Source organism: Vigna radiata, unplaced genomic scaffold, assembly GCF_000741045.1.
Source record: "Vigna radiata var. radiata cultivar VC1973A unplaced genomic scaffold, Vradiata_ver6 scaffold_405, whole genome shotgun sequence".
Taxonomy (NCBI): domain Eukaryota; kingdom Viridiplantae; phylum Streptophyta; class Magnoliopsida; order Fabales; family Fabaceae; genus Vigna; species Vigna radiata.
Window position 1 is genome coordinate 47841 of NW_014541817.1, and position 26463 is coordinate 74303.

The following is a 26463-nucleotide window of genomic DNA, read 5'->3' on the forward strand; positions in this document are numbered from 1 at the left end:
TCTTTAGAAATTTTCACTTGGAAACCCAGGGATTATCTGATCTCTCAGTTGATAAACGACGTTTATTAACAATTAGTTGGATGGTACGTAATGCTGATAAACTAAAAATCTTCCATTTCTGTTTAATACATTGTTTTTGAATAAAAACAATAATATCCATATTTGTTTTTGTCTTTCTTCTTTCCCTTAATTAGGCTCGGAATTATTGTATTGACAACTTGTTTTTATTTTAATATTTTCAGAGTCAGTATAAATCATTTTCAATACGTTTAAAAGCAAACCACGTCATTTACCTGACGTATGACACGAAAAATGTCATGACATATGCACTTTCCTATTATTATTAAAAATTCTATTATATTTTGTTATAAGATAAAGTAAAAATATCATTAAATAGTAGGTGTTGATATGTAAATTGTCAGAAAATTTAGTTTTTATATTTAAACCAAAGTGGTTTTAACCATATATCTATAGAAACATAATTAAAATATTTATTATCTCACTACGTACTATTGCTATTAATGAGTTGAATTTTTAAAATGCATAATTTGATAACTAAATAAATTATATTTCAACCATTTTAATATTATTTTACGTTTTTTAAAAAATATTTTGTTATTGTTGATAAAAAAGGTTAAATCATTCATCTGCATAATTAAAAACAATTAACAACTACAATAAGAAAAATAAAAAAAGACTTATTCTTTTTACTAAATTATGGGTCAATGTATCTCTAACTCGGGTTGAATCGGTTTAATACAAAAGTTAATTTGACCTACATTTAACTTCAATTCAACTTGCATGAATCGAATTAATTATAAATTCAAATCTAATTTTACATTTATTAAGTGTTGATGAAGTGAAGGAGTATATTTTGACATTTTTATAATTTTTTTTATATGTAATTACTTTAAAAAATTTATATTATAAAATTTGTAGAAAACAGAAAAAAAATTGTAAAACCCTTATAAATATAAGGGAGTATAATATTTAACTAGGCATACATTTTATAGCTCATTCTTTTGTTTAATTTTTTATTAATAATTTATTTTCTATAAATATGTATTTGATTTGTTTTGATATTTATATTTATTTTTTTGCTTAATTGAGTTTTTATTTCTGTGAAGAGATTTCAAGTGATTTATTATGTTAAATTGACATTAATACTATTTTTTTAAGTTATACTTATTAAAATAATGTATTAAAATCTAAGTAATTTTTTATATTAAAACTTCTTTAACTTTAACAATAACACTTTTCAAATGAAAGGTAATTAACTTTTTGATAAAGACACTTAACACTTTCAAACAACAAATTTAAGAAATAAGTTTTATTAATTTTTTTAATAAAAAATTAAACTTTTTTTAATAAAAATTAATCTGTTTTAGAAAGTAGATACTTAATTGAGTTAAATAATAATAATACTAAATATAGTAAAGATCTGAATATTGAAATAAGTTACTAAGTAGATTATTTTTTTTCTTTGTTGTAGAATATATTGCAAAGTTTTATTACATTAGTTATATATATTTCTGTCGTTTCACCGCGTAATTTGTTTTTAAATTCAATAAAATAAGTATTATCCGATGATTTAAAAAGAGAGAAAGGTTTCGTCAACTTTATATATGTCCCATAATTTAGTCAATGAAGAAAAGAACTTTAATGAAGTGTCTCATAATTTTTGTATAATATAATCTGGTGAGTTGATTTTTCTATAAAATCATACTTGGTTGACTTAAATAAGCTTGAACACGTTTCCAACGTTTTTATATTTTTATTTAATAAAAATATAAGGTTTTAGTCTTAAATTTAAATATGAAATTTGAATTCATTTATCAATTTTGAAATATATATTTTTTTAAAATTTTAAAAATAAAAAAATATACTTATTTTAATCTAATAACATTAATTTTTTATAACTATTTAATATTAGTTTGATATTTGAGTTATTTATATCATTTGACACATTCTAATTAAATGTCACTTGAAATACAATTTAACATTTAATAAAAATTGATTTCATTGAGTTAAAAAACTATATCCATTTCTTTTTAAGAAATTTAAATACTATTTTGGTCCCTATTTTTATCGACTTTATTCAATGTCACATTCATTTTTTTCGAGTGTTTAATGTGGTCCTAATTTATGTTATTGTGTTCAATTAATCTTTTTCATGATGTCGTTGAAATCGTTAATGACAAACTATACATGTGGGTAGTGTTTGAATGACCTGTTCCATTTTTCTGACATGGTCGCCATGTCATCTCATTTTCTTCCCAACACACATAAAAAACCTAGATAGCTACCATGACCTCTTCCACGTTGTCAGCCACCGTGACACCACTATTAGTCGTTTCACCACTGTCACTTGCTGACACCAACAATCACCCATTTACGATAGCAATCACCACAGATTTCCATCTTCTTCATGATTTCAATCATAATATTAGTTTTCAGTATTACACCCAACAAAATCTATCGAACCACCATTCCTCCACGAAAACCCTAAATCGTGAGCTATCATGATCCACGACAACTACCAACCACAAATGTAGATCCGTACTGCAGCGTTCCCTTCACAATAGCAATCACACCACTATCTTTTTGAAATTGCGAGCATCTAAATCAAAATGCAAATCCAATGCACAAAGCACACCACAATTTTGCAATGAGCCCACAAACTTGCAAGTATTGCAAATAGCAAAGACTAACCACTACAAGAACAAGGAATGGACCAACAAACCCTAATGGCAGTATCGCAAAATGAAAGCACTAAGTTGTGCCACCAAATAAAAAATAAACTTGCCAATCACAAGCATAAACCGTGACACCACATCATAGAAACCATAATTTTGTGAGTGATTTTAGATCTGTGCTAGGTATGGTTTTCGATTCGGGGTTTCAAGAAGATGGATTCACATTTTGATTAAAGGCACGAGGTGATTCATGATTCCTCCTAGCTGGTGTTGCACTCATGATGGTGGTGGAATCTAATGTGTAATAGTGGTGGAGGAATGAAGCTCCTTCAATGATGGCTTTAACGGTGATTACATTCACGATAGTGGAGGAACGAAGTAACATTGCATGACCATGTAAGAAACTGTACAGGACGATCACGTAAGCAACAATCGAACAACTCATTCAAACACTGCTCATGTGTACAGTATGTCGTTAAAGATTTAAGTGACATTATGAAAAAGGACCAAATTGAACATAAATTACAAAAAATGGTACCACATTGAACACTTGAAAAAAATAACCTCACATTAAAGAAAGTGGACAAAAATAGAGACCAAAAGAATATTTAATCCTTTTTAAAATTGGTTTAATCTCACCAGAAGTCCCTATTTTGGTCCGAAATCTTAAATAGGTCCCCTTTCTTTTTCGGGTATCAATTGGGTCCCTTTTATTGTAAGTTTGATTCAATTAGAGAATTTTTGTCAAATTCAATAAACGGTCGTTTAAGTTTGGTCTACATGGTATGGTTAGAGTATTCACTGATCTCACATGGCATTTTGAATTAATTTTTGTATTAAAAAATGGATTGAGCAAAGGTTAAATCAGATCTGTTCAAGGGCAAAAAGAGCAGACCCCTTTTCTTCTTCAGAACCTTAAAATCCTAAAACAGAGAAACACCTCTTCCTTCAACCTCCAACGCGACAGTCCTTACTCTTCGTCACACCTTCCTTTCGACGGTCAAGAGTGTCACCAACGACGCCACCCACGCCAGACGAAGCAGCCCAAACTTCGTCCTCCTTTTTGCGTGTGAGAGAGAAATCTCGTCTCTCCCTATGGCGTCGACGGAACGAACCAGGATCACCATCGCCGATGCCGTCCTCGATAATCGGAGTCGTGAGGACTGGTCTCCTCTCCCACCGCTAACCTCTTTGCTAAATGGATGTGTGCTTGAAAGATCTCACTTTCACCCTCAAAAGGCTGTAGGTATTTACTGCAAGGAATGAAGCTGCAGGTACACCATCACTTCGCTGCCCAGCTAAGCAAAGCAAAACCCCAATTTGCAGCAAAAAAAAAAAGGAAATGCAAAGCGAATGACAAAGGTAAAAAATGGAGCAAGTAAATTTCTCTTCTCAGTTCTCACCTAGTCTTGCAGTTGTCGACAACAACATAACATGGTACTACTGAGTTCAAAGTTTCGAAATTGGAGAAATAATCACAAATAAAAGAAAAAAGGTTTAAATCCTTTTTTTCCCTAAGTTATAAGCTGATGTTCAGTTTAGTCCCCGCTTTTAAAAATGTCAACCTTTGGTCCCTAAGTTATAAAAAATGTATCAAATCAGTCCCAGCCATTAACGAAATCAATGAAATATGTACCAAGTTGCCATCCAGATATTGAGATTTTGCAACCTTCAAAGAGCCCACAAGTATGAAAGAATATAGATGATACTGATTTGATACATATTTAATTGATTTCGTTAACTGCTGGGACTGATTTGATACATTTTTTATAACTTAGGGACCAAAGGTTGTCATTTTTAAAAACAGAGACTAAACTGAACACCAGCTTATAACTTAGGGACCAAAAATTGATTTAAACCAAGAAAAAAAAGGAGTAGCCATATGAGAGACATGGATGGAAAAGTTTGCGTTAACATGATAACAGTGCGTGTGTTGTTTGTGAGTGTTGGAAGTTGATAGTTAATGAGGAAAATGAGTATAGAAAAAGGTTACCGACTACAAAGGAACAAGCTTTCCAACCACCAATTTTGGATCTAAGAATAGGTTTGCCTTTATTGTTGGCAGTTCCATCTTGTGTGTAGTCCAAGTTCACCACCGTCCCCTCTTCCATGGTCATCTTTGCTTAACTCAGTAACAGAAATAGAACTTAGATTCATAACTTAGTTTCCAGGAAAGAAATGTTTTGGGGATAGGAGAGAACAACCCTTAAAATTTTTCATTTTTCCACCTTTGCCCTTCCCTCAATTAGATATTACCTCTCTCCATAAAATTTTTTTAAATGAAAACTCAATTTTAATGCCACATGTCATTACCCATTCAAATGAGCATGCAACATTACCAAATATTAAACGACCATTTGGTAAATTTGACGGCAGACCTCTAATTGAATCAAATTTATAATAAAAGGAACCCAATTGATACGCGAAAAAAAAAGGTACCTATATAAGATTTCGGACCAAAATAGGGACTTCTGGTGAGATTAAATCTTTAAAATTTGACGATAAAAATATATCAAATTTTGGAATAATGACAAATTTCAATTTTACGTTTAAATTTAAAGACTAAAAACATATATACTTAATTTAACCTAAAAAGTAATATCAAAACATTCATTTGAATAAAATAAAAAATGTTATCACGTTAAAAAAATCTAAGTATAATTATAAAATATACATACTAAAATAATTATAAAATTGATAGTTTTATATATTTGTGTAAACTATTTATATTTATTCTCTTATAATCGTTTAAAATTTATGCCTTGTTTACTTTAGAGTGTAGAAAATTCTAAGTAAAAAAAAAAACATGAAAGACATAAAAAATATAAAAGAGTATGGAAAAATAATGGTAAAATATAGTTTTTCATACAAATGTTATAGGAAATAAACTTTGTAAAGACCTAGAAAATGATATTTTAGAAGTGGTAGTGGTTTAAAAATAGTGAGAGTTGATTATTTTAATATTAAATGGTTTTAATACAAATAGATTAGTTATAAACGAGTTTCATTATTTTAAAACACATAATCTCTTTAGAAATCACTTTTCTAGAGTTCTCTGACTTCTTTCTAAGAGTCCTTCTCCTATTAATCTATTTGAAGATCAAAGATCACCTGAGTGATCACAGTGATAAGATCCTTAAGTCTATCCGATAAGTTTCTCCAAAAGAGTAAGTTAGTTTCTACTATTTTTCTTTTGTCTGTCTTGTTTCTTTTGCATAGTGTTTTTGTGTGTGTCATTGGAGTCTTCTATAAGACTCTCTATTGATCAATGGTTCTGATGGTATGCCCTAATAATGTTTTTGTGAGTTGTAGGTGCATATAGAGCAGTTAGGTCCTCTGTAAGGTAAGGGAAGCTAACTAATATATATCTTTTAAAAATTCGTTTAAAGATTTTGAGTTTGTGTTCATGATTGACAAGTGGTGAAAATTGTTCTTTAATTGATGAATCTTTAATAATATGCACTGATTTGTTATTGGATGAAAATTGGTTATTTATGTACTGACATGCTTGCTTAATGATGATTTCTTCTTGATGAATTTTTGTATGATGAGTTGTTATTCAATGGAGTAATTAACTATTGTTTTAGGTTGCGATGAAATGAAACACGTGAGAGTCAAGTGTAGAGATTTTTGGATTAAGTTATGATGAATTATGATCCATGATTTGCTTTTTAGATGAAGCTTTATAGTTGTTGAGTTTTGGTTTGTCAATAGGTTAGTGTAATGGTCAGTTTTAGCTAAGAAAAAGGAGTTTTAACAGGTGAAATTTTGGAGGAAGGGTCTTCTTAGTGAATCCGATGTAGGGCATTTGCTTTGAGGTCATTTAGGACTTAGTTAGCTACTTAGAGTGCTAGTAATTTGATTTAAAGCATGAGAAATGTGATACACGAGTTTTGAGTTGTAGGTTGATCAGTTGAACCTTGTTTCTTGGTCAAATCCCCAATTGTTATCCAATTTTATGTTGTAAACCTATTTTTGGATCAACTCTAGTGTATAGGATTTGGTAGTTTGGATAGTTATTGGGGACAACCAAAGCTAGTTTCAAAGTTGTTGTCATCTGGTATAGTGTTGAGGGCCTTGTATGACACTTAACATTTCCAAAACAATGAGCCAATGGGCTCCCGAGTGCTGAGCACTCTCTTTGGGCGCTGAGCGAATCAAAACCCGAGACCAAATGCACTTAGGGGCGTTGGATGCCACCTCTCCATTGTAGTTCTGCACTTTAATCCTCGTTAATTTGTTAGGCGAGGAGATACCTCACTGGGCGAGCTAGGTTGGTGTTGGGTGCCCAAATGCATGTCATGTTGCTTGTTTTATTTGCTTTGATTTCTTGTTTAGACATTATATGTTGTAATGATCGAGTACTTGTTGAATGGAATGCAATGATTTATTTTGGATGGCAACAAGATTAATTATATGGTTAAAGTATGATCTGTAGAGGATTCCAAGGGGAAGTTCTTGTGGGAGATTCAAGTAGTGTATGTATTGATATATGGACTTAGTTTTGGGGGTTATACTGAAAATCCAATAACTATCTAATCTCAAGTAGAGAAGGATGAATTATGTGGTGAGGAGTAATAGGAGGCTGTGGTTTGGTGTTCTTTGACCATAAGTGGTAGACAGATTAATCTTGTGTAGTAGTTTGGGTGGACAAGCTCTTTCACCACTATTGGACATGACCTGCCATAATTTAATAACAATACATGTATCCATATAGACAAGTCTCGATCTATTTATATGTTTAAGTTTTGCTTGATATGTAAGAGTTAAATTGTGATATTCTAACTTGTTTGATTGATATGATTGATTTCTTTGTTAAGTTAGCTTACCTTTTTGTTTGTTTGTATGTTGCGTGTCTATCTTTTGCAATGATTGCTTAATTGGTATATGTAGAGGATGATGTTTTTGTGAAAAAAAATTGGACAGTGAATCCTGACGTGTAGGTAGTTTACTTTGTTCATTTTAGTTTTCTTTTAAAAACTTGCAATTTTTCATGTATACATATTAATATAGATTAGATCGTCCAATGTATAAACTATGAATTATATATATTTTGAATAATTTTAATGATTATTTATAGTGTCTCCTTTATATTAATTTATTAACTGTTTGATGTCATAATAATATTAGAAACTATAAAAAAATAGCATGTTACATACTTGAAGTTACATATCTATCTATTGGTTATGTTATAGATATTTTATTACACTATAAAAAAAAATCCATAAATAACAACTAATTTTAAAAATAAAAAAATATTAATTGCTAAAATATCAATTTATATACTAGTTTATAAATTAAAAATTATTAATAATTAAAATAATTTCTATTATAAATAAAAAATAATAATTAATTTATAAATTGGTCGTTAAATATCTAACATGTTATTATTTGATTAGAAGTGTTATCCGTTATTTTTAATACTTAACTATTATTTACAATTTATTAAGATCATTATTCTTATAAATTTATTTTTTTTTGAAGAAAAACCAAAGTAAATGAGAAATAGAATCTAGTAAAGATCATATACTCAACAGTTAAATAAAAATATTGAAACAATATTGGTTAACATTATTTTTATTTTAGTCAAAGGCAGACTTTTGTCTTCTCTTTCCCACTATGTCCCCACTCCTTTGCCCTATTTATTTTTATTATTAAATTTTGGTTATGAAAATGAGGGGTGTGTTCACTTTGTTTAAAGAAAGAAGGTTATGGTGATAAGAGAAAAATTAATGGACAATATGACAAAAGAAATATACAATATTCCCTTTAGAATTAATAGATCTAACTATGTTAAAAGGCTAGTCTCTTGTCCTGTTATCCCATTTTTTTAAGAACTAAAAAGTATACTATATTTAAACGCCTAAAACTTCTCTTATACGTAACTTTTTTTTCATTCATGAATTATTTTCAGAAAATAACATTTCAACACTTCTGAATAAATATACCTAGTTAACAATTCATTTTAAGAATAAAATATATTTTGAATTTTTAAATAAAAAATAAAAAGTGCAATTAAAATATTATTTTAAATTATAGGGTAAGTGCTTCTTTTTAGTATTAACAAATTTCACCGACGGATTTATTATCTCTAAAATAAATCCATTAATAAAAATTTCTTGGATAATTACGAAAATTCTTGCGGTTTGCATATACAATCTTTCCATTACTTGTACGTTTTAGTCCTGGGAAAAGGAAAAACTTGGTTGAATGATGTTTCAACAAGAAAACAAACATACCATTCCATGATTATATCTCAATTGTTGCAGTATTCTTGAGACAGATTATCTTGAAGGAAACATAACTTTTCAGTCTCAATGATCCAATCATGGTGCTTGGGGTATATATCACACAGTATAGCTAATGGCTAATATCAATAAAATTTTCCTTTAGCGATCAAATTTTAAAATGTCTTTGACTTCCTCAACAACATCTTACACCATATCAATTTGGAATTAAGTTTTCCAATGACTACGTCAAGAACCCAAGTTTATTTCCGACAATGGAACCACATCCTAACAACCAAGTAACCTGCCTCTTCTAATTTTTAATTCTCCACGAGTTGTAGTAAAATATATTTTTCTAACATCATCAATCTTATCCCACACATATAATTATTTTATAAAGTTTGCTAAACATCGTATAATATTTGTATTAATTATAACATTATGAAAGCCAAGCTTCTGGTGTTTCTATTTAAGGTCACACTCTCCTTCAACTTTGAACACGATCTCTCTTCATTCTTCTTCCATTTTTCCAATCGTTTGCATTTTCAATTGTGAAAATGATATTGTCGAGAGTTGCTAAGGGAGTTGCTAAGGGAGCTGCCACGAAGCTCGAACAGAGACCAGCTGAAGCACCACAGAGTTTACCGGACATAGTGCTCACGTTAGCAGAAGCCATAAGGTTTTTTTATGCAGAAACCTTGGGAAAATGGCATCTCTTGGATTTGCCAAGAGCTATTCTTTTTTCTATCATGGACAAGGTACTTTCCCTTTCCAATTTCTTATACTTATCTACACATCTTTTCCTTCTCACCATAATAATTCTTATTCTTTATTGTTATTGGGTGTGAATCTTTGTAGACTAAGAAAACAGTTCCAATGGAATGTGGAGTAAGAAGTGACTGTGTTCAACTGAAAAACCCCGAACTGTTAAAGGAGTTGTATGAGCTCAAAAAATGCTTGACTCGGACCATGCTTTTCAGCAAGAAAAGCTTTCGTGTTTTTCTATTTGCTGCTGGATTTTCCAAGGAGGACGTCCTCTTCCGGAAGAAAAGAGCTAGGGTTCGTTGCTTTCTTCAGCTTTTTTTCCCTCCACTAACAAAATAAGAGTTTTATTGCTGTAATAGTGTTGAAGTTCATATTGTTTATTCTACAAGTAAACGGCTAGTTCCTATTATTGATGTACCTAGTTTAACTGAGAACTACTTTTGTGTCAGCTTCTAAAGCCTGCATTCACAGTTATACGTGATAAAGAATCAAATTGTTTGTTTGTGTTCATACGTGGAACTCAAAGCATAAGAGACACCTTGACAGATGCAATCGGTGCTCCAGTGTCCTTCAGTCCCTACATTTACATAGACGGTGAGCTAAAAAAGAACATGGTTTCAGGATATGGACACCGTGGTATGGTTGCTGCAGCTGGTTGGATCAAAAAGCACTGCACTCCTATACTTCTTGATGAACTTAGAAAGAACAAGGATTACCAAATCAAGGTATTGTTAGCCTGTTCCTTTATACCAGTCCTTTGAATATATTGTTCACCCAGAGTGAAAAATTGGAACATTATAGTCTTTTGGAAACCAGTGATTATGATGTTTTACTTACTCTTCAAATTCCATATCATATACTCTTGCTTCCATTTTTTTTTATAGTCATATAAATGAAGCTTTTTTAATAATTATCTTTATTCTATAGGTCGTTGGGCACTCGCTTGGTGGTGGTACTGCTGCACTGTTGACATATATGCTTAGAGAAATAAAGCAATTCTCTTCATGCACTTGTGTGACCTTTGGCCCAGGCATGTGGTCAATTATGCCAACTTCTTTAATTTACAACCAAAGTTTTATTTTGTCTCAGATTATTGAGTTATTATATTTGATCGATAGGTTTTTATTTATCACAATCGAATAATCACATGGTCTTTGGTAATACATTAACCAGATGTAGAACATTATTGCGTTATGGAGATGCTAAAGTTGTACTGTTGTAGTCTGTAGTAGTTGACAAATTCAAAGTTAATTATTAAAAACACTGTATCATGAAAGCAAAGTTAATCATAATGATACTTAAATAACAATATAATACTATAGTAAGAAAATATTAATTAAAATAAGATAAAATTCATTTCGGGTGCATCAACTTCCTATTATTTAATATAAGTTAGTGACCAAGTCATATGTAATTTTTGCAGCTGCTTCTGTGTCATCGGAATTATCGGAATTCGGGAAGGCCTTTATCATTTCCGTTATAAACGATTTGGACGTAGTGCCTACTTTGTCAGCATATTCTGTTAATGGTTTCATTTATGAGGTGCTCAAACCAGTTCTCCCAACATAACATATGGGTTTAGCAATGCTTAATCTTCTGTTACAAAATGTTTCGTAAGTAGGCTTTCTTTGATTAGGCCAATATCTAATATTGATTGAATAATTTTCAGGGTAAGGTTAAGCACGAAAACATACTAAGTAAAGCACATAGCTCTATAACTGCAATTGGATCTCGCTTACCATTTGCATCTAGTGTTAAAGCCATTTCAGATCATGCAGTATCCCTTGGCTCCAAGGTAGCTTTAACTTATATTTATTTATTCAAACACAGATAATCATATATTTGAAAAATTGAATCTTTCTTAAAATTTAACTTTTTCATTTCTTATTTTCTTCTCATCATTTCAATTATAATAAGAGGGACAATTGATATATCCACTGACTTTGGCAATGCTAATCATACATTTTTTTTATGCCTAAAAAGGTTGTGAAGAAGAACAAACAAAGAACTCGGTCATTGTTTTCCTTGCCCCAAAAACTTGTCAATGTTGGCACATTATCAAGCTCTAAATCAGATAACTTGGCTGAAGCTTCTAGATCATCGGAGAGAAGTTATGAAGAGATAATAATGTCAGAGTCTACGACTGATGAAGATGACTCTAATTTCTCTGATGAAGGTGATGACAATGATGAAATAGATGAAGAGGAACAAATTTTATATGCTTTCCAGAACATCATTACTTCCGATGCCTCTCAAGAAGAATTGTTGAGTCAATTGGAGAAACTTGAGCTGCAGAAACAGGAAAATATCCGTAACATTAAGGAAAAAGAGGTCATAACCGAAGACATCACTGAAGAAGAAACCATTGAGGTTTTCCATACTGAAGAAAGAGGTGCTGTGACGACAACATCAGACGACATGGATATACATCCTCTTTATCCTCCAGGCAGGATCATGCATATTGTTCCTGAAAATTCTGATCCAAAAGACTATGATTCTGATCAGAAATACCTCTACTTATATGAAACGCCTAAACAACTCTATGAAAAACTTAGGGTTTCAAGAAGGATGATATTTGATCATATGACAAACAAGTATCTACAGATGTTACAGAAACTGATCAATCAACTAGAGGAGGAACACTTGAAAAACCGTGCTTGAGAGCCAAACAATAACAAATGGAAAAAATAATATTAGGTCTAATGGTTGGCTCTTTATATCTAAAGTTGGGTCTTTTATTGACATGTTTATTGTGTAATAAATTGTAGTTTAAAAGTATGCTTTGATATGTTAGGTTGAAATGGGTTAATCTTTCTGCAGTTTGTAATTGTTGAGAAGTCTTATAAATGATTGTTTCTGGTTTTACTTTAAGATGATGTTAGCTATGTTCAATCCCACTAGGCATCTAATTGTTCTATATACAAATATATCGGTCTAGCCAACACAAATTTTTGTATATGTTATAGCGTTGATTTCACCTATTCTAATAACGTTCTGTTCTATTATGGCTGAGGTTATATTCTGGGGACTAGCAATATTTGAATTCTTAGTATTTTAAAACCAACAACGTAAATAGGTTTAATAAAGTTCATTGTTTTCATTTAAGATTTCACTTAAAAAAATCAGTTTAAAAGGGTGAGTGAAAATAATTCATGTATATGTCCAATTACATGTCTAAAATCACTTAGTCATATTATAAAGGTTCTATTCTAGGTAATGTTAATTTTCATCTCCACTTATACTTTTCTAGTTTTTTTACTGGCATATACATAAATTAAAGACGGAAAGATTTCTTTGTTTTTAAAAATCAATATGATGACTTCTATTAAATCTTCATTGAAAAACATATGCTTGTGTTGTTGTTTTTTTTCCCTTAATGTGAGTGGGGTTGACAATTTAAGAAGATAAACATCTTGATTCTATGAAGAGTGTTGATGATGAGGAATATATAGAACCTTTTAAGACTTAAAAAAACACTTGGATTCAATAAATACATTAAAACTTTTAGAATTTAATTGTTGAAGTCTTGTAATTTGAGTACAAACACAACTCAAGTAACAAAGCACAACAAATTTTATTTTTCATAAAAATAATAATCAATTACTAGTGTTGGTAATAGATTATCACATTGAAAAACTGTTTTTTTTAAATGTTTATGAAATAATCAATTACCATTTATGATAATCGATTATCAATGACAGTTATGACTTAAGTATTAAGTTTCTTAACCTAATTTTCAAAGTAAGAATCTATTTTTGGCCAAACATAGTTTTTAAATAACTTTTCACTAAGAAGTTTAGAACTATGATGGCTATAAACCCCCCCTGTGTTTGTGAAAAATGACTTTGAAAAACTAGTGTGGATAGAGCGATGACTTTAATTGAATGTGTCCAAGTGATTAAGTATTGTTACTATTGTTAGAAAAGTTGTTCATCTTTTGTGTGTTAAAAGAGATGTTATTCATCCTTTATGTATCTAAGGAGGTGTTGATATTTCTTGTGTCTTCAAAAGATGTGTTTTCTAACTTAATCTTTATTCTTCGTGAATGTAACTTGTGATTATTTCTTAGTTATAGAGAGATTAACAATTGGACGTGGGTCTTTTCATTCGAACCAATATAAAATTCCTTGTGTAAATTTCTCTTTTTTTACACACTTTATTTATATTTATTGTTGTTATATTAAGAGAATATATTTTTGTTATAGAATCAGTTTTTAAAAGCACAGTTTTATTAACAAACCAATTCACTCTTTTTGGGTTTTGTTCATTTGTTGTGCGATTCTAACAAGTGGTAGCTACTATTATGTATTTTGGTGCATAGTTCATAATTCAATGGCACAAACGATGGTATAGATGTTGAATGAATGCTATGATAGGTGGAAAAAAGTATACGTGTATTGTATGATCGTCTGGTTAACAATAAACTGGACGATTTAGATGGTCAACCATTTCATAACACACTCTCCCGATCATGTGGCTTTGACCATCAAGCTGAACGGTCAGGCTATGGAAAAATTACCTCTAATATTGATCAATTTAAGATAAAGTATGATTATTATCAATTGAGTCGTAATTAGGTCACTATTGATCAAAGATATATAGGTGATTATATGTAATATGTATTAGTTACTTGAGCGGTCGAATACTGATTTTGGCATTAGAGTACTTTTTGCAGATAATCTCCTAACATAACAAACAAATGGTAGGGTGAGGAGGAACACTTGAACCCTCTTTAGAATCCATATAAAAGTTCACGGTTAGACCTCAACCTCACATATGAAACAATAACTATAATTATTGTTGTCAAAATGGGCCACCCGGCCCGACCTAGTCTGGCCCACCACGAGTTGGTCACTTACGCTTTGTTCTTTTGGGTTGATTTTACTGTTAACAGAGAATTGCAAAGACGGATGGCACTGTTGACGCGTGTTCTCATCAGCTGATTTGCGCGGATTTGCGTTCAAATAAATCAGCTTATTTGCGGGATGGCACTGTTGAACCCATCCCGCAAATTTGAGAAGATTTGTGGCGATTGTGAAGGCAAAGACGTATATACCCCTTTATGTGTTTGTTGCAGGTTCAAGCCATTTCCAACATCACCAAGACCGTTCGACGAGGAAGAATGGTGTTCATGATGATAAGGGAGTCCATGCAGCCAACCAAACGTGCAAGGAGGGGTTAAAGAAGTGAAGAAGAAAGTGGAACGAGAGGCAAACGGCGTGGTTCCAGCACTGTGATATGAATAAAACCAGGTGTATCAGGATACATTCATGGCGTATCCGGATCGAGGTTGCTGAAGATCTTGCATGAACGGTCTATCCGGATACAAGGGTGGCGTATCCGGATCCAACTCGTCGAACACCTTCCATTGTCGACGATCTCGCGAGCACTTGGCTTTTCTGGTTCCGTCTTCTCCAGCAACACGATGCGCTCTGGTTCGAGGTGGTCCTGGCGTAGTTTCCCCCGTCCTCCTTCGCCGTGAACCTCGGCAGCGGAGGTCGCGATTCAATCCGGTCCTGCCTCATCTTAATGTCACTTAACTCCATTTGCAAGGGAAACTTCATCCCCGCCCCAAACACCTTGTTATACTGCCGCCGACAACTCTCGCTCCTCCGGCAGTGGCTCTCCCTCTCGGACGGCGACCGGAGCCACGCCAGGAAGCCATTGGTCCGACCCGAAGACTCGGACCTCAACAGAACCCGAGTCTCACTTTCGGATTGGCGTGTTATGACTTTGCCGTAGAAAACGATGTCGTCGGGGACGTCACTGGAAACATAAGTTGTTGCGGGGAATTCGAATTCGGAGCGTTCCATAACGGAAAGTAAATCAGGGTTTAATTTGTATAACTAAGATCTTCAATTTAAATTTTATATAAAATAGTAATTAACGGAAAGAGAACAGTCGTTTCATCTCTCTAGATAATTCCATCTAAGCATTTGTTTCATCTCTCTAGATAATTCCATCTAAGCATTATGTTTCAATTTAAATATAACACTAAAAAAACATTTCTTATTACTAAAATAAGTAGGGGCATTTTGGTAATCTTTCATTTCTACCAATTAAACAATTTTTTTAATTCTATCACATCAATCAAATCCTACACTAATTTTCACAAACTTTACCCTCAAATCCACTCTCAATTATCCACAAATCTACTCAAAAAAACAACAATAAAAATACCCTCAAATCCACTCAAATCATCTCCCCCAAATCCATTCATAAGAAACAGAGGCTTAGTGAGTCAACCCAACCCAACTCATTTATTAATGAGCCAGAAAAATTCAAACCCGACTTGACCCATCATGGGTTGGTGGGTTAAACGAGTTGACTCACTTACTCACTTAATTACAATTTTTTTAAAATAAAAAAAAAATACATTTTTTTTGTAATTTAAATACAAATAAATTTCACTCCCAAAATGATGTTAAACTCAAGACAATTCAAAATAATAAAAAAAAGTACAATACAATCTACATATAATGAGTCAAATGGTATTTTTTAAGATTTTATAAGATAATAAATGAATAAAAATAAAATTAGGTGGGTTAGAGGGTCAATCCAGCTCACCACAAGTTTAACCCCATGTGTCGAGTTTAAATGAACCAGATTGAAAATTGACTCGCTAAAAAGATGTATCATTTTCCAACCCAATCCTATCCAAATCTGTGATGGGTTTGGTTGGCCCACAGTTGTAACCCATTTTGATATCTATAACTATAATTAACATCTTAATTGTATATTACTTTAGTAGTATTTTTGGATATAAGTGTAAAACCTTTTACGTGTACTTTTATGCGTAATAAGTGTTTTAATCAGTTGAAAGTTAGAGATTTGAGTTGGAAATGACTAATAAGTGAGTAATGATAATGTCCATTTTAAACTTCTTTAATGGGATGGGTAACAAAGAAATTTTCTTTTCTTGTATGTATATTTTCTTTATTATGGCTTTAGACAACTAATTGGTCCCTATTTAATATATTTATTTTTTGTGATAAAAAAAAAAGACGAGTGAAAATAATTCAGGAATTTTAAGGAAAAAAAAATATACATATACATATATATATATATATATATATATTATATACTCACTTCAGTAAGTAAAACAAAACGATAAATTATAAGTTAACTTCTTTTTTATTTTTCCTTTGTTCAACCAGGCTCTATTTAAAGACAAAATTCAATCTCGAGACTATTTAATATGCATAAATTATGTGACACGATTAAAAACTTTTTTTTTTTCGTTGAGTATAAAACTCCATTCTCAGTTCAAATTATTTTAAAGGTTGAGAAAGCCTTTACTTTTGTTTTTTTTTTTGGCAGGTGATCCTTATTTTATCGTGAAATGACACAGTAAATTTATTAGAAGGATAATTATGATTATTTAAAAGATTTACCTCATTTTTTATAATTAATACTAAGGAAAAAAAATAAACATCCCAATTTAACATATTAATTATACTACTAATTAAATTATTACAAATTAGATATTAAATAATAAATAACCAGTATGTATTTACAGTTTTCTTTAAAACTCAATATAAAATTTTTCAGAAAATATATCTTTAAATTTAAAGTTAGTTTCCCTTGTTTGGATTAACACTCATAAACTCGAGAAGATGTTTATCCAAGCTCAACTCTCACAAGTTCCATATACTCTATATCACACAAATTACTCTACCTATATATAGATAACTCAGATAAACAATTAGAACAAAACAAATATTATCTTAAATATTTACACGCAACATACAATCTCAAAACATCCACACACAATATATTTCTTAAAAAAACAAAAAATAATTTTACTTTGTTCAAAATTATAATGGGATAAAATTGTAAATCCATTTTTCTTAATTTCACTAATTAATGTGATTGTCAAATAAATAAAAAACGTAATACCAAATATAAAGGAAAAGTATAAAGAATGCCAAGAACACACTATTGGAAAAAGAGAAGTGATGACATAATGAAAAATCAATTTATTATTATAATATAAAAGTGATCTCATAAGTAATATTACATATAACTATTTTGTTATTTTTTTATGTTTACAAATATTGAAACACTACTCAAATTATGAGAATATCTTTTTTTTTATCTCATTTTTATGTTAAACATGTTCTGGCGGGAATGAATCTTGGTAATTTCAATAAGAAGATAATGCATTATTATAATTTATTAAAGTTCACGAGACTGTGTTTTCCCAGGTAAACGTCAACGATGTTACTTGTTTTATTGCATTAAAAAAAAAAACACTTAGCAGATGAAAAGAAATATTTTACGAGAAATAATGCAGGATTAGTAGATAAGCACCAATAATCTGATTCCCTAACCAACATAGGTCAATTTAAAATTCATCCTTTCACACTATAAGAGGAATATTAAAAAAATAAGAGAAATACAAGTTGTTAATTTAAAAACCTTTGGTTTAACTTTACTTCCACCCAAACATTGACGACACGTGCGTGACTAATAAATTAATGGTGATTAATACTAAGTGTAGAGTTTAATATTTTGTCTAAAACTGATAGTTATTGTTTATTTATTAAAAAAATGATTTCATATTATTGGTTCTGTTACAGAAGAAGACAATCATAAAAGAAAAATGACAACTATAATTGATTGTAAGTTTTTATTTATATTTCACATTTGTTTGTTGGATATGATAATGTATTATTATGACTATAAAACAACTTCATATACTTATCATTACTCTTTTTTTCATGGTTATATTTTGGCTCGAAATCATAAGTTACTCTTTACTATAATAACTCATATAAATTACACGTAATATAATTTATATAATATTGTTATCAAATTTTGATCATAATTTAATATTTATTTATATTACTGTAACTGTAGACTTTTAACAATCCCAAACCATTAATTTTTTACGTGAATTTAAATGTTGTTTATTTAATTAATGGATACATCATTAGTTTAATTAATTTGAAACATTACATTATCACATATGAAATGTACCTTTGTGTTGTCTACTATCGTAAGACTATTTGATTTTCATATTATAGGACGGAAAAAAAATAAATAAACTATTTAAAATAAAGTTGACTTTTTAGATTTAATAGCAATAATCAATTTAAAAAAATACTTTTTAAAGTTCAGTTATTGTCATAACCTATTTTAAAGTTAATCTTTAGATCAAACCATTAGAGTGAAAATATAAAATTTTAATTTAGATTCATTATAATTTGTAATTAGTGAAAAAATTAATTTTACATCAAAGTATAATACTTTTTAGTGTTTAATAGGTTCTTTTTTTTTTTCTATTATGATTCATTCAAATTGATCCCACTATTTTGAAATTTTTCAACTTGTTGTTACTTTTCTAAAAAGGTAAATATATCTTACTTTTTAATATAGTTTGAATTAGATTAAATTTTCAATAGATATATCACTTTCGAATGTGATAGTGTAGCTAGTAATAAAAGGTTAAAGTGTTTGTCAATGAATAATGATTTTGACATCAGATTTTATTTTTATATTGATTTGATACTTTCTTTTATTCTCTCATTCTTTTTATATAGATACAGAAATTAACTTTGTCAAAATCATTTAACTCTTATAAAAATTTGTCAAATGTTGTGAAAGAATTTTTTCCTTCTCCGATATCAAAAGTGCCTTAGCATGAATACAAAATAATTAAGGACAATAATGTACTTAATTCTCTAAATGATGACTCAAAATAGACTATTTTATTGGCACATGCATAAAGAACTCCAATTTAACCACCGGGTTGATACAAAAAGTGTCCATTACATTGAATTGTTGGATTATTAAAGGAAAATCTTAACTATTCGTCATGTCAGTTTAAATTTTTTCTTTTGTTTATGTCATTCATCTTGCTCCTTCATGTGCTATTGTTTTGTCATTTATGTCTAATCATATTATATTTGTCATTCTTAATTTTCGCGATGAAGTCAATCCAAGTGAAAACCAGTTCAAATCTGGTGTTAGATTTTGAAAGTTTCTAAGATTAAAATATGTCAACAACCTTACTTTTGGTTGTTTTATAAATTTTTTTTATCAGTAATAAAAAAATTACATATACAAGTGGTACTAATATAAAAAACATATACAAGTTGTACTAATATAAAAAAATATACACAGATCCAAAGACATAGAGAAAACAGGTTCTTTATGTGCCTGGTAATACCCTGGTTAATTCCTACACCAGCTACTCACTCTAAGATCATACAAACTTTGATACAATCCGGATATCAGATTGTACATTTTGGTACGAGATGTTATAATCTTATTCAGGAAAGAAAATAGTCACTTATGAATTTAAATCTTAAAAGACACAAGAAAAAAAAAAACAAATCAATGAAAAAAGCAAAATTAAAACAATTATGAAGAATGACATAGTCTAATAAATTAATAAGTCAGTCAAGATTTATCATAAAGATTGTTATATTTGATAAAAATTAGAGTTAGAAATATCACAATCTATCAAATTAATAAGTAAAAAAATTCGTTAGAGAGAAATCCATCAAATGAGAGTTTTAAGTCCAGAATCAAGAGAATTCTTGGTCAATAAAATAATCAATTATGACCTCTCCTTTAATTACTGTTTCCAAAGGAACAAGAGATGTTAAAATAAATAAAGAATTACTGAATTCTGACACTGTTGAAAACTAGTCTTGATGGTACTAGGAATCTCTTTCAAGGACTGATTAATCAAATTGATTGAAACAGGTTGAAAAAAGACCTCCCATGTCCAAAAAAGTACACTTAGGATAAACCTCAAACACAGACAATACTGAAGCAGCAAATCATCATCAGACTAGTTCTGTCTCAGATTATTTACAGATAAACCTGTTTATTGTTGAGGAAACTATTTGACATTTTTATCCATACAAATATATCTCAAAGTTTAAGAGAATAACTTTTATTTATCTGTTTTTTGGGGAATTAACCTTGCTAATTGCAAAGTGAAAAGAACGCAGTATTATATATTAAAAGTTGAAGAGACTTTCCTTTTTAACTGGCAACCGTTACTTATTTTATTCAATTAACAAAACAACTTAACAGATGATAAAGGAAAAATATATGTACGAGAAATGATGAAGGATTAGCACATGATAACGAATAATCCGATACCTACCAAACATAATAAAGGTTACTAAAAAACAACCTTTTCATATGTTAAGATGTGAAAGAATACTGTTTTCGAAGTCTATATTATGGTAAACCTTTCATTTATCTTTACTTCCGCCTAAATCCATGGCACGCCCGTCACGTGATCGTGTTTAATTAATTCCACTCATAATTAAGTAGTAGTACTTCCAGAGTTTGATTTTATAATCAATATTAATTTAATTGTCAAATTAATTGAAATTATATTATTTTCTATAATTAGTATGGTAAAAATTAATTTTATCACATTTGATATAACATTTTGGTTGCTTTGAAGATAGGGGAAATATAAGATTAATTACTCGAATATAAGGTAAGATGAAGAGAAGGATAACATTGTATAAGGGTGAAGGGAAGGATAGAACCACAGAGACAATAAAAAACTAAAAGAATATGTAGACTTTATTACTCATCTACTTATCAAACTTCATTCATGGGTGATTTTATAATTTTGGAGTTTAACAGAAAAGAGAGAATACTAATAAGAATATAGCAAAATATACCTTGTTAGAACTCCTCTCAACTATTTACGAACCAAGCTTCTCATGTCCTAATATATAAGCTCACATTCCCTCCTACATTAGACTGCAAGCCACTGCAATCTTTGTTATTTGTTGTTTCTATAGTTCCATTTTCCCTATCTTTCTTTTTTGTTTGTATTCCACAGGGAAAAAATGGTACTGTCGAGAGCGGTTAAGAAGGTTGCGGGGAAGCTTGAAAAAAGGCCAGCTGAGGCGCCCAAAACTTCCCTGGACATGGTCTTAACCTTAGCAGAAGCCATTAGGTTCGGTTATGCAGAGACACTCGGCAAATGGAGCTTCTTGGACTTGCCAAGAGCCATCCTTTATACTATCATGGAAAAGGTACATCCATTTCCAACATTCCCTTCTTTCAAGGTTTCTTCATCTGTTAATGTTTTTACTGGGTTCTTATAGGGTAAGAAAACAGTTGAAATAGAATGTAAAGAAAGAGAGGATTGTGTAGAACTGAAAGACCCCGAAATATTAAAGGAGTTGTATGAGATCAAAAAATGCTTGACACGCACCATGCTTTTCAGCAAGAAACGCTTTCGTTCCTTTCTATTTGCTGCTGGATTCGTTAAGGGAGATGTTCTCCTCCGGAAGAGAAGAGCTCGGGTATATACGTTTGGCTTCTTGATCGTTTTACCTTAGTTCTATTGTTTCCATCTTACAAAATGGTTATTTTGGTTTTCATACTTGAAGAGGAGGCAAATCAATCAAATGTCAGTTTAAGTAACAGTTTCTTCTTGGCAGATTCTGAAGCCTGCTTTCACAGTGATACGGGATAAAGAATCAAAATGTTTGTTTCTGTTCATCCGAGGAACTCGAAGCGTAAAAGACACTCTGACGGATGCAATCGGTGCTCCCGTTTCCTTCAATCATTTCATTTATAGTGATGGTGAGCTGAAAAGGAACAACGTGATTTCAGGACATGGACACCGAGGCATGGTTGCTGCAGCTCGTTGGATCAAAAAACACTGCACTCCTAAACTTCTTGACGAACTTCGTCAATACCCCGATTTCCAAGTCAAGGTATTGTATTAGCCTCTTATGTTCTTTGGAAGAAAATTAATATTGTAATGTTCACCCATGATAGTTCCTTTTTCCTCCAATACCCTTTGTAAATCAAGGTATCGTGTTGTACTTTCCACATTGCTTCAATTTATTTATGAACTGAAATTATATATGGTTTTTATTTAGTCATGCAGGTCAAGAAATATTTTACATTTGTCTATTACTATAATTATAGTAATCTTTATTTAATAGATAGTTGGACACTCACTTGGTGGTGGCACTGCTGCACTGTTGACATATATGCTTAGAGAAATAAAGCAGTTCTCTTCATGCACTTGTGTCACCTTTGGTCCAGGCATGTGCTTATATGACTTCTTCTCCTTTAGTTCGCATCTAAAGTTTTAACTTGGTCCTGATTGAGTAATTTATTAATTTTCATCATGGTTTCGATATAGCTGAATCATCTCATGATCTTTAATTAGCTTAACCACATGAAGAAAAATATGGGTTTTAAAGATACTAAAGAAGTAGTTATAATTTTTTATGCAGCTGCTTGTATGTCAATGGAAATGGCGGAATTCGGGAAGCCCTTTATCACTTCCGTTATAAATGGTTATGACATGGTGCCTACATTGTCAGCTGTTTCTGTTTATGATTTCATTGAAGAGGTGCTCGATTTAGTTCTTTCAACATTTCATAGTTTTAGCAAATATGTTCTTGTGTAGGTTTATGTTAATGGCTTAATTTGGGATAAAGTTTCTATCAGAAAATGATTGGTTCTTTGCTCAAGTTGGCTTTTACTTGGTCACCGCATAATTAATAGTGATCGCATGATTTCCAGGGTCTGAATAAGCGTAAAAGATTCATAAAGTCTGCTTGCAGCGCAATTGGATCTCGCATACCTTTCGCATCTCATGCAAAAGCCATTGCAGATCGTGCAGTATCCCGCGGCACCGAGGTACCTTCAACATCCCTTGTTCATGTTTAACAGTGGTTTTACACTGTGTCTGTGGTCATTACGCAGTTACAGCAAGAAAATAAAAATAAAGATAAAAACTTCACATCACAACAACTTAATAACTTTTGTATAAGAGGAACTATATTTGACCCATTGATTTTTTTCCGTACGAATTTCTCATATAATTAGTAGTCATCTTAATTGCATTGAGATTTTGCTTTACATACCTAAAGGCTGTGATGAAGAGTAAACAAAGAACTCGGTCACTGATAAGCTGGTCCAAACGTGAGAATGCTGCGGCATTGACAAGTTCTAAATCAGAAAACTTGGCTGAAGTCGCTCAATCATCAAATACAAGTTATGAAGGGACAGAAGAGTTAATAATCTCTGAGTTTACTAGTGATGAGGACGACGGATCTATATCCTCCAGTGAAGGATCTGATAACGATGACATGGATGAAGAGGAGGAGGAAATCATAGCTGCTACTCGCAACATTGCTAACGATGAACTGAATGAATATTACAAGGAGCTTCAGCTAGACACACAAGAGGATAATCCTGAAATTAATGGTGAAAAGGAAAAAGAAGCCGCCATAGAAAAAGGCATCACAGAAGGAGAGATGAATAATGATGAGGTTGTTCATAGTGAAGAAACTGCAGATAGTCCAGTTGCAATATCGGACAAGCCTGTTAGACATCATCTTTATCCACCGGGAAGAATCTTGCATATTGTTCCTGTACTTTGTTCTGAAAATTCTAAACCAATCCACTGTGACGATGCTGATGGCAAACGTGTGTTGTTGTATGAAACGAGTAGAGAGCTGTATGGAAAACTCAGACTTTCAAGAGGGATGCTATTTGATCACATGACAAGCAAGTATCTGAAGGTGTTCCAACAATTAATCAATCAATTTGAGAAAGAGACATGAATGGTTTTAGCTAATAGACTTCTTGAGCCTTAGAATTAAAATTGGTCTTTTTATGTTTGTTGCGTGTGTATTGGTGTTGTAATAAGTCTCTCAGGCTGTCACTTTTATATGTAAGATTAGTTCGTTGGTGAGGATGCTGATCTTAGATGGTTATGTTTTTGTAGTAGGGTAATGATACATAGACAACATTTTTTTTACAACATTTAATATCATCATATGTGTCATTGTGTGATTGGTCCAAATGACACAACGACACCACCATGGACCAATCACACAATGACACGTATGATGATATTCAAATATTGTCAAGAAAATGTTGTCTAAGTATCTTTATCCTTTGTAGTATGAGAACCAGTTTCATATACCACCCATAATAAAGGGATAAATTGGGTCTGACAAAAGAATTTATGTTCTATATTCGCTCAAATATTTTTATGAAATTTAATTCAACCAATATATGAACTAGATAGAATTAATGGTTATATAACTAAGCAGATTAAGTCTATTAATCAAATAGACATCTAGCAATACACCTTAATAAAGTCTGGATAACATGAAATAATATTATTTTGTTTTTAAGAACTTTTAGAAAAGTATGATATAATATTTTATTCCATCATTTACATTTCTAAATTAAAAATAGACAAGAAAAATGTCAAATTTTAATAAATTACATTATCACAAATTAAATCTTAATGTTTTATTGACAAACAAAATATATTGATCTATCGGATAGATGTTTATTTAGAGATAATTATCAACAATTTTTTTTATTAATTTCTTTTTTTCTTTTTTTGTAATGGAACTCTATACTTCTAAAAATAAAGGTGTTTTCTAGGATGGGATTTGTTCATGCACCACGTGTTTTCTTCTTCTTGTACCTCTATAGTCTTAGTGAAAGGACTTAGTTAATCCTTCTTCCTAAAAATTGCACCTCCATGTTATTGTACATTCCAAAATTTGTAAAATGGATTGTCTTGTACATTTTCATTATGACTTGTACAATTTAATTTGTAAATTTGCATTTAGATTATACAATCCAGAATGTAATTTATATTTTTGATTGTCTTCTAACTTTGCATTTCAATTTGTACAATATAATTTTGCATTACATATTGTCAATTTAGTATTTATATTCTTGATTATCTTCAAATTTATATTACGGATTATATAATCTACGGATTATATAATCTATAATGTAATTTGTATTTTGGATTGTCTTGCCATCATGGATACTAAAAAAGAGTTGTGTTTAGTAGAGATTATTTTAGGAAGGTTATTAAAAACCCCCTAGACGTTATCACAATCTTGATGTGCTCAAGTAGTGGTTGAGATTAAAAGTGTCATAATTTTAATTATTTAGATCTTCTTATCTTTGTTATCTTTGTGAACAGAAGGACAATGATAAGTCTATGTGACAATGATATGTGGAGTATTGGTTTATCTTAACAAATTAACTGAAAGATGTGGAGCATATTATTAGAATTTATTGTTCAGTTAGTTTGTTCGGTGGGTTACTGTTTTTACACAATAACCAAACCCTTTCTGTTAGCTTTCTATTTCTACCCCTTTCCCTTTAGGACTCTATAAATAGAGTGTCCCCTTGCACGTTTTATGTAACATTTACAGCGTATAATACATACATCTAATACAGACAAAGTTTTTCTCTGTACTTACCTTTGTTTCTTCCGATCTTCTTCTTCCAACCTTCTTCTTTCGATCTTTTTCTTTGTTTTCACTTGGTTCTTCATCTATGAGAAGAACGTTGCTCGATCTGTTGCAGATCCACCCAGGAAGCCCTCGATCTTTCTCTACTCTCTCTCATCGAAGCTTTGTCTCTCACCTACCATCTGACAGATAAGAACCTTCTAGCTGAAGGCTTGGGGTATCTGACTTACGAAGGGCACATTTTTGGGTTAAGGGCTGATTAGGCCCATTTTGTGGGTTGGCCCATTTCTCTTTACATATTTTGTTGTCAAGCAAGAGATGATGCCTAGTGCCAACATCAAAGACAGGTAAATTCCTTTCTATATATTTATCTTCTTGTTTTTTCCAGTTTGCATATTGTCATAAATTTTTGTATGGAGAATCTCATCTTTGAAGGTTCGGAAATGGATGATGAATCCACTGTTCATCTTGTTTATCATGTTCCAATCTCACCAAACTTCGTATATGTATATCATCAACCAATGGAAG

General features: G+C 31.0%; 2 protein-coding genes across 2 annotated transcripts; both read left to right on the forward strand.

The window, feature by feature from the left end:
- Nucleotides 1–9367: 9367 nt before the first annotated feature.
- Nucleotides 9368–12553, forward strand: LOC106778378. Its single transcript, XM_014666339.2, has 7 exons — nucleotides 9368–9681; nucleotides 9782–9982; nucleotides 10138–10413; nucleotides 10616–10718; nucleotides 11112–11230; nucleotides 11358–11483; nucleotides 11672–12553. Exons 1-7 carry the CDS (start codon nucleotides 9481–9483, stop codon nucleotides 12347–12349), a joined length of 1704 nt encoding a protein of 567 aa, XP_014521825.1. The 5' UTR covers nucleotides 9368–9480; the 3' UTR covers nucleotides 12350–12553.
- An 8677-nt stretch (nucleotides 12554–21230) lies between these two features.
- LOC106778374 lies at nucleotides 21231–24401 on the forward strand. The gene is made up of 7 exons (XM_014666335.2): nucleotides 21231–21708; nucleotides 21781–21981; nucleotides 22120–22398; nucleotides 22633–22735; nucleotides 22930–23048; nucleotides 23222–23338; nucleotides 23572–24401. Exons 1-7 carry the CDS (start codon nucleotides 21520–21522, stop codon nucleotides 24265–24267), a joined length of 1704 nt encoding a protein of 567 aa, XP_014521821.2. The 5' UTR covers nucleotides 21231–21519; the 3' UTR covers nucleotides 24268–24401.
- Nucleotides 24402–26463: the final 2062 nt, after the last annotated feature.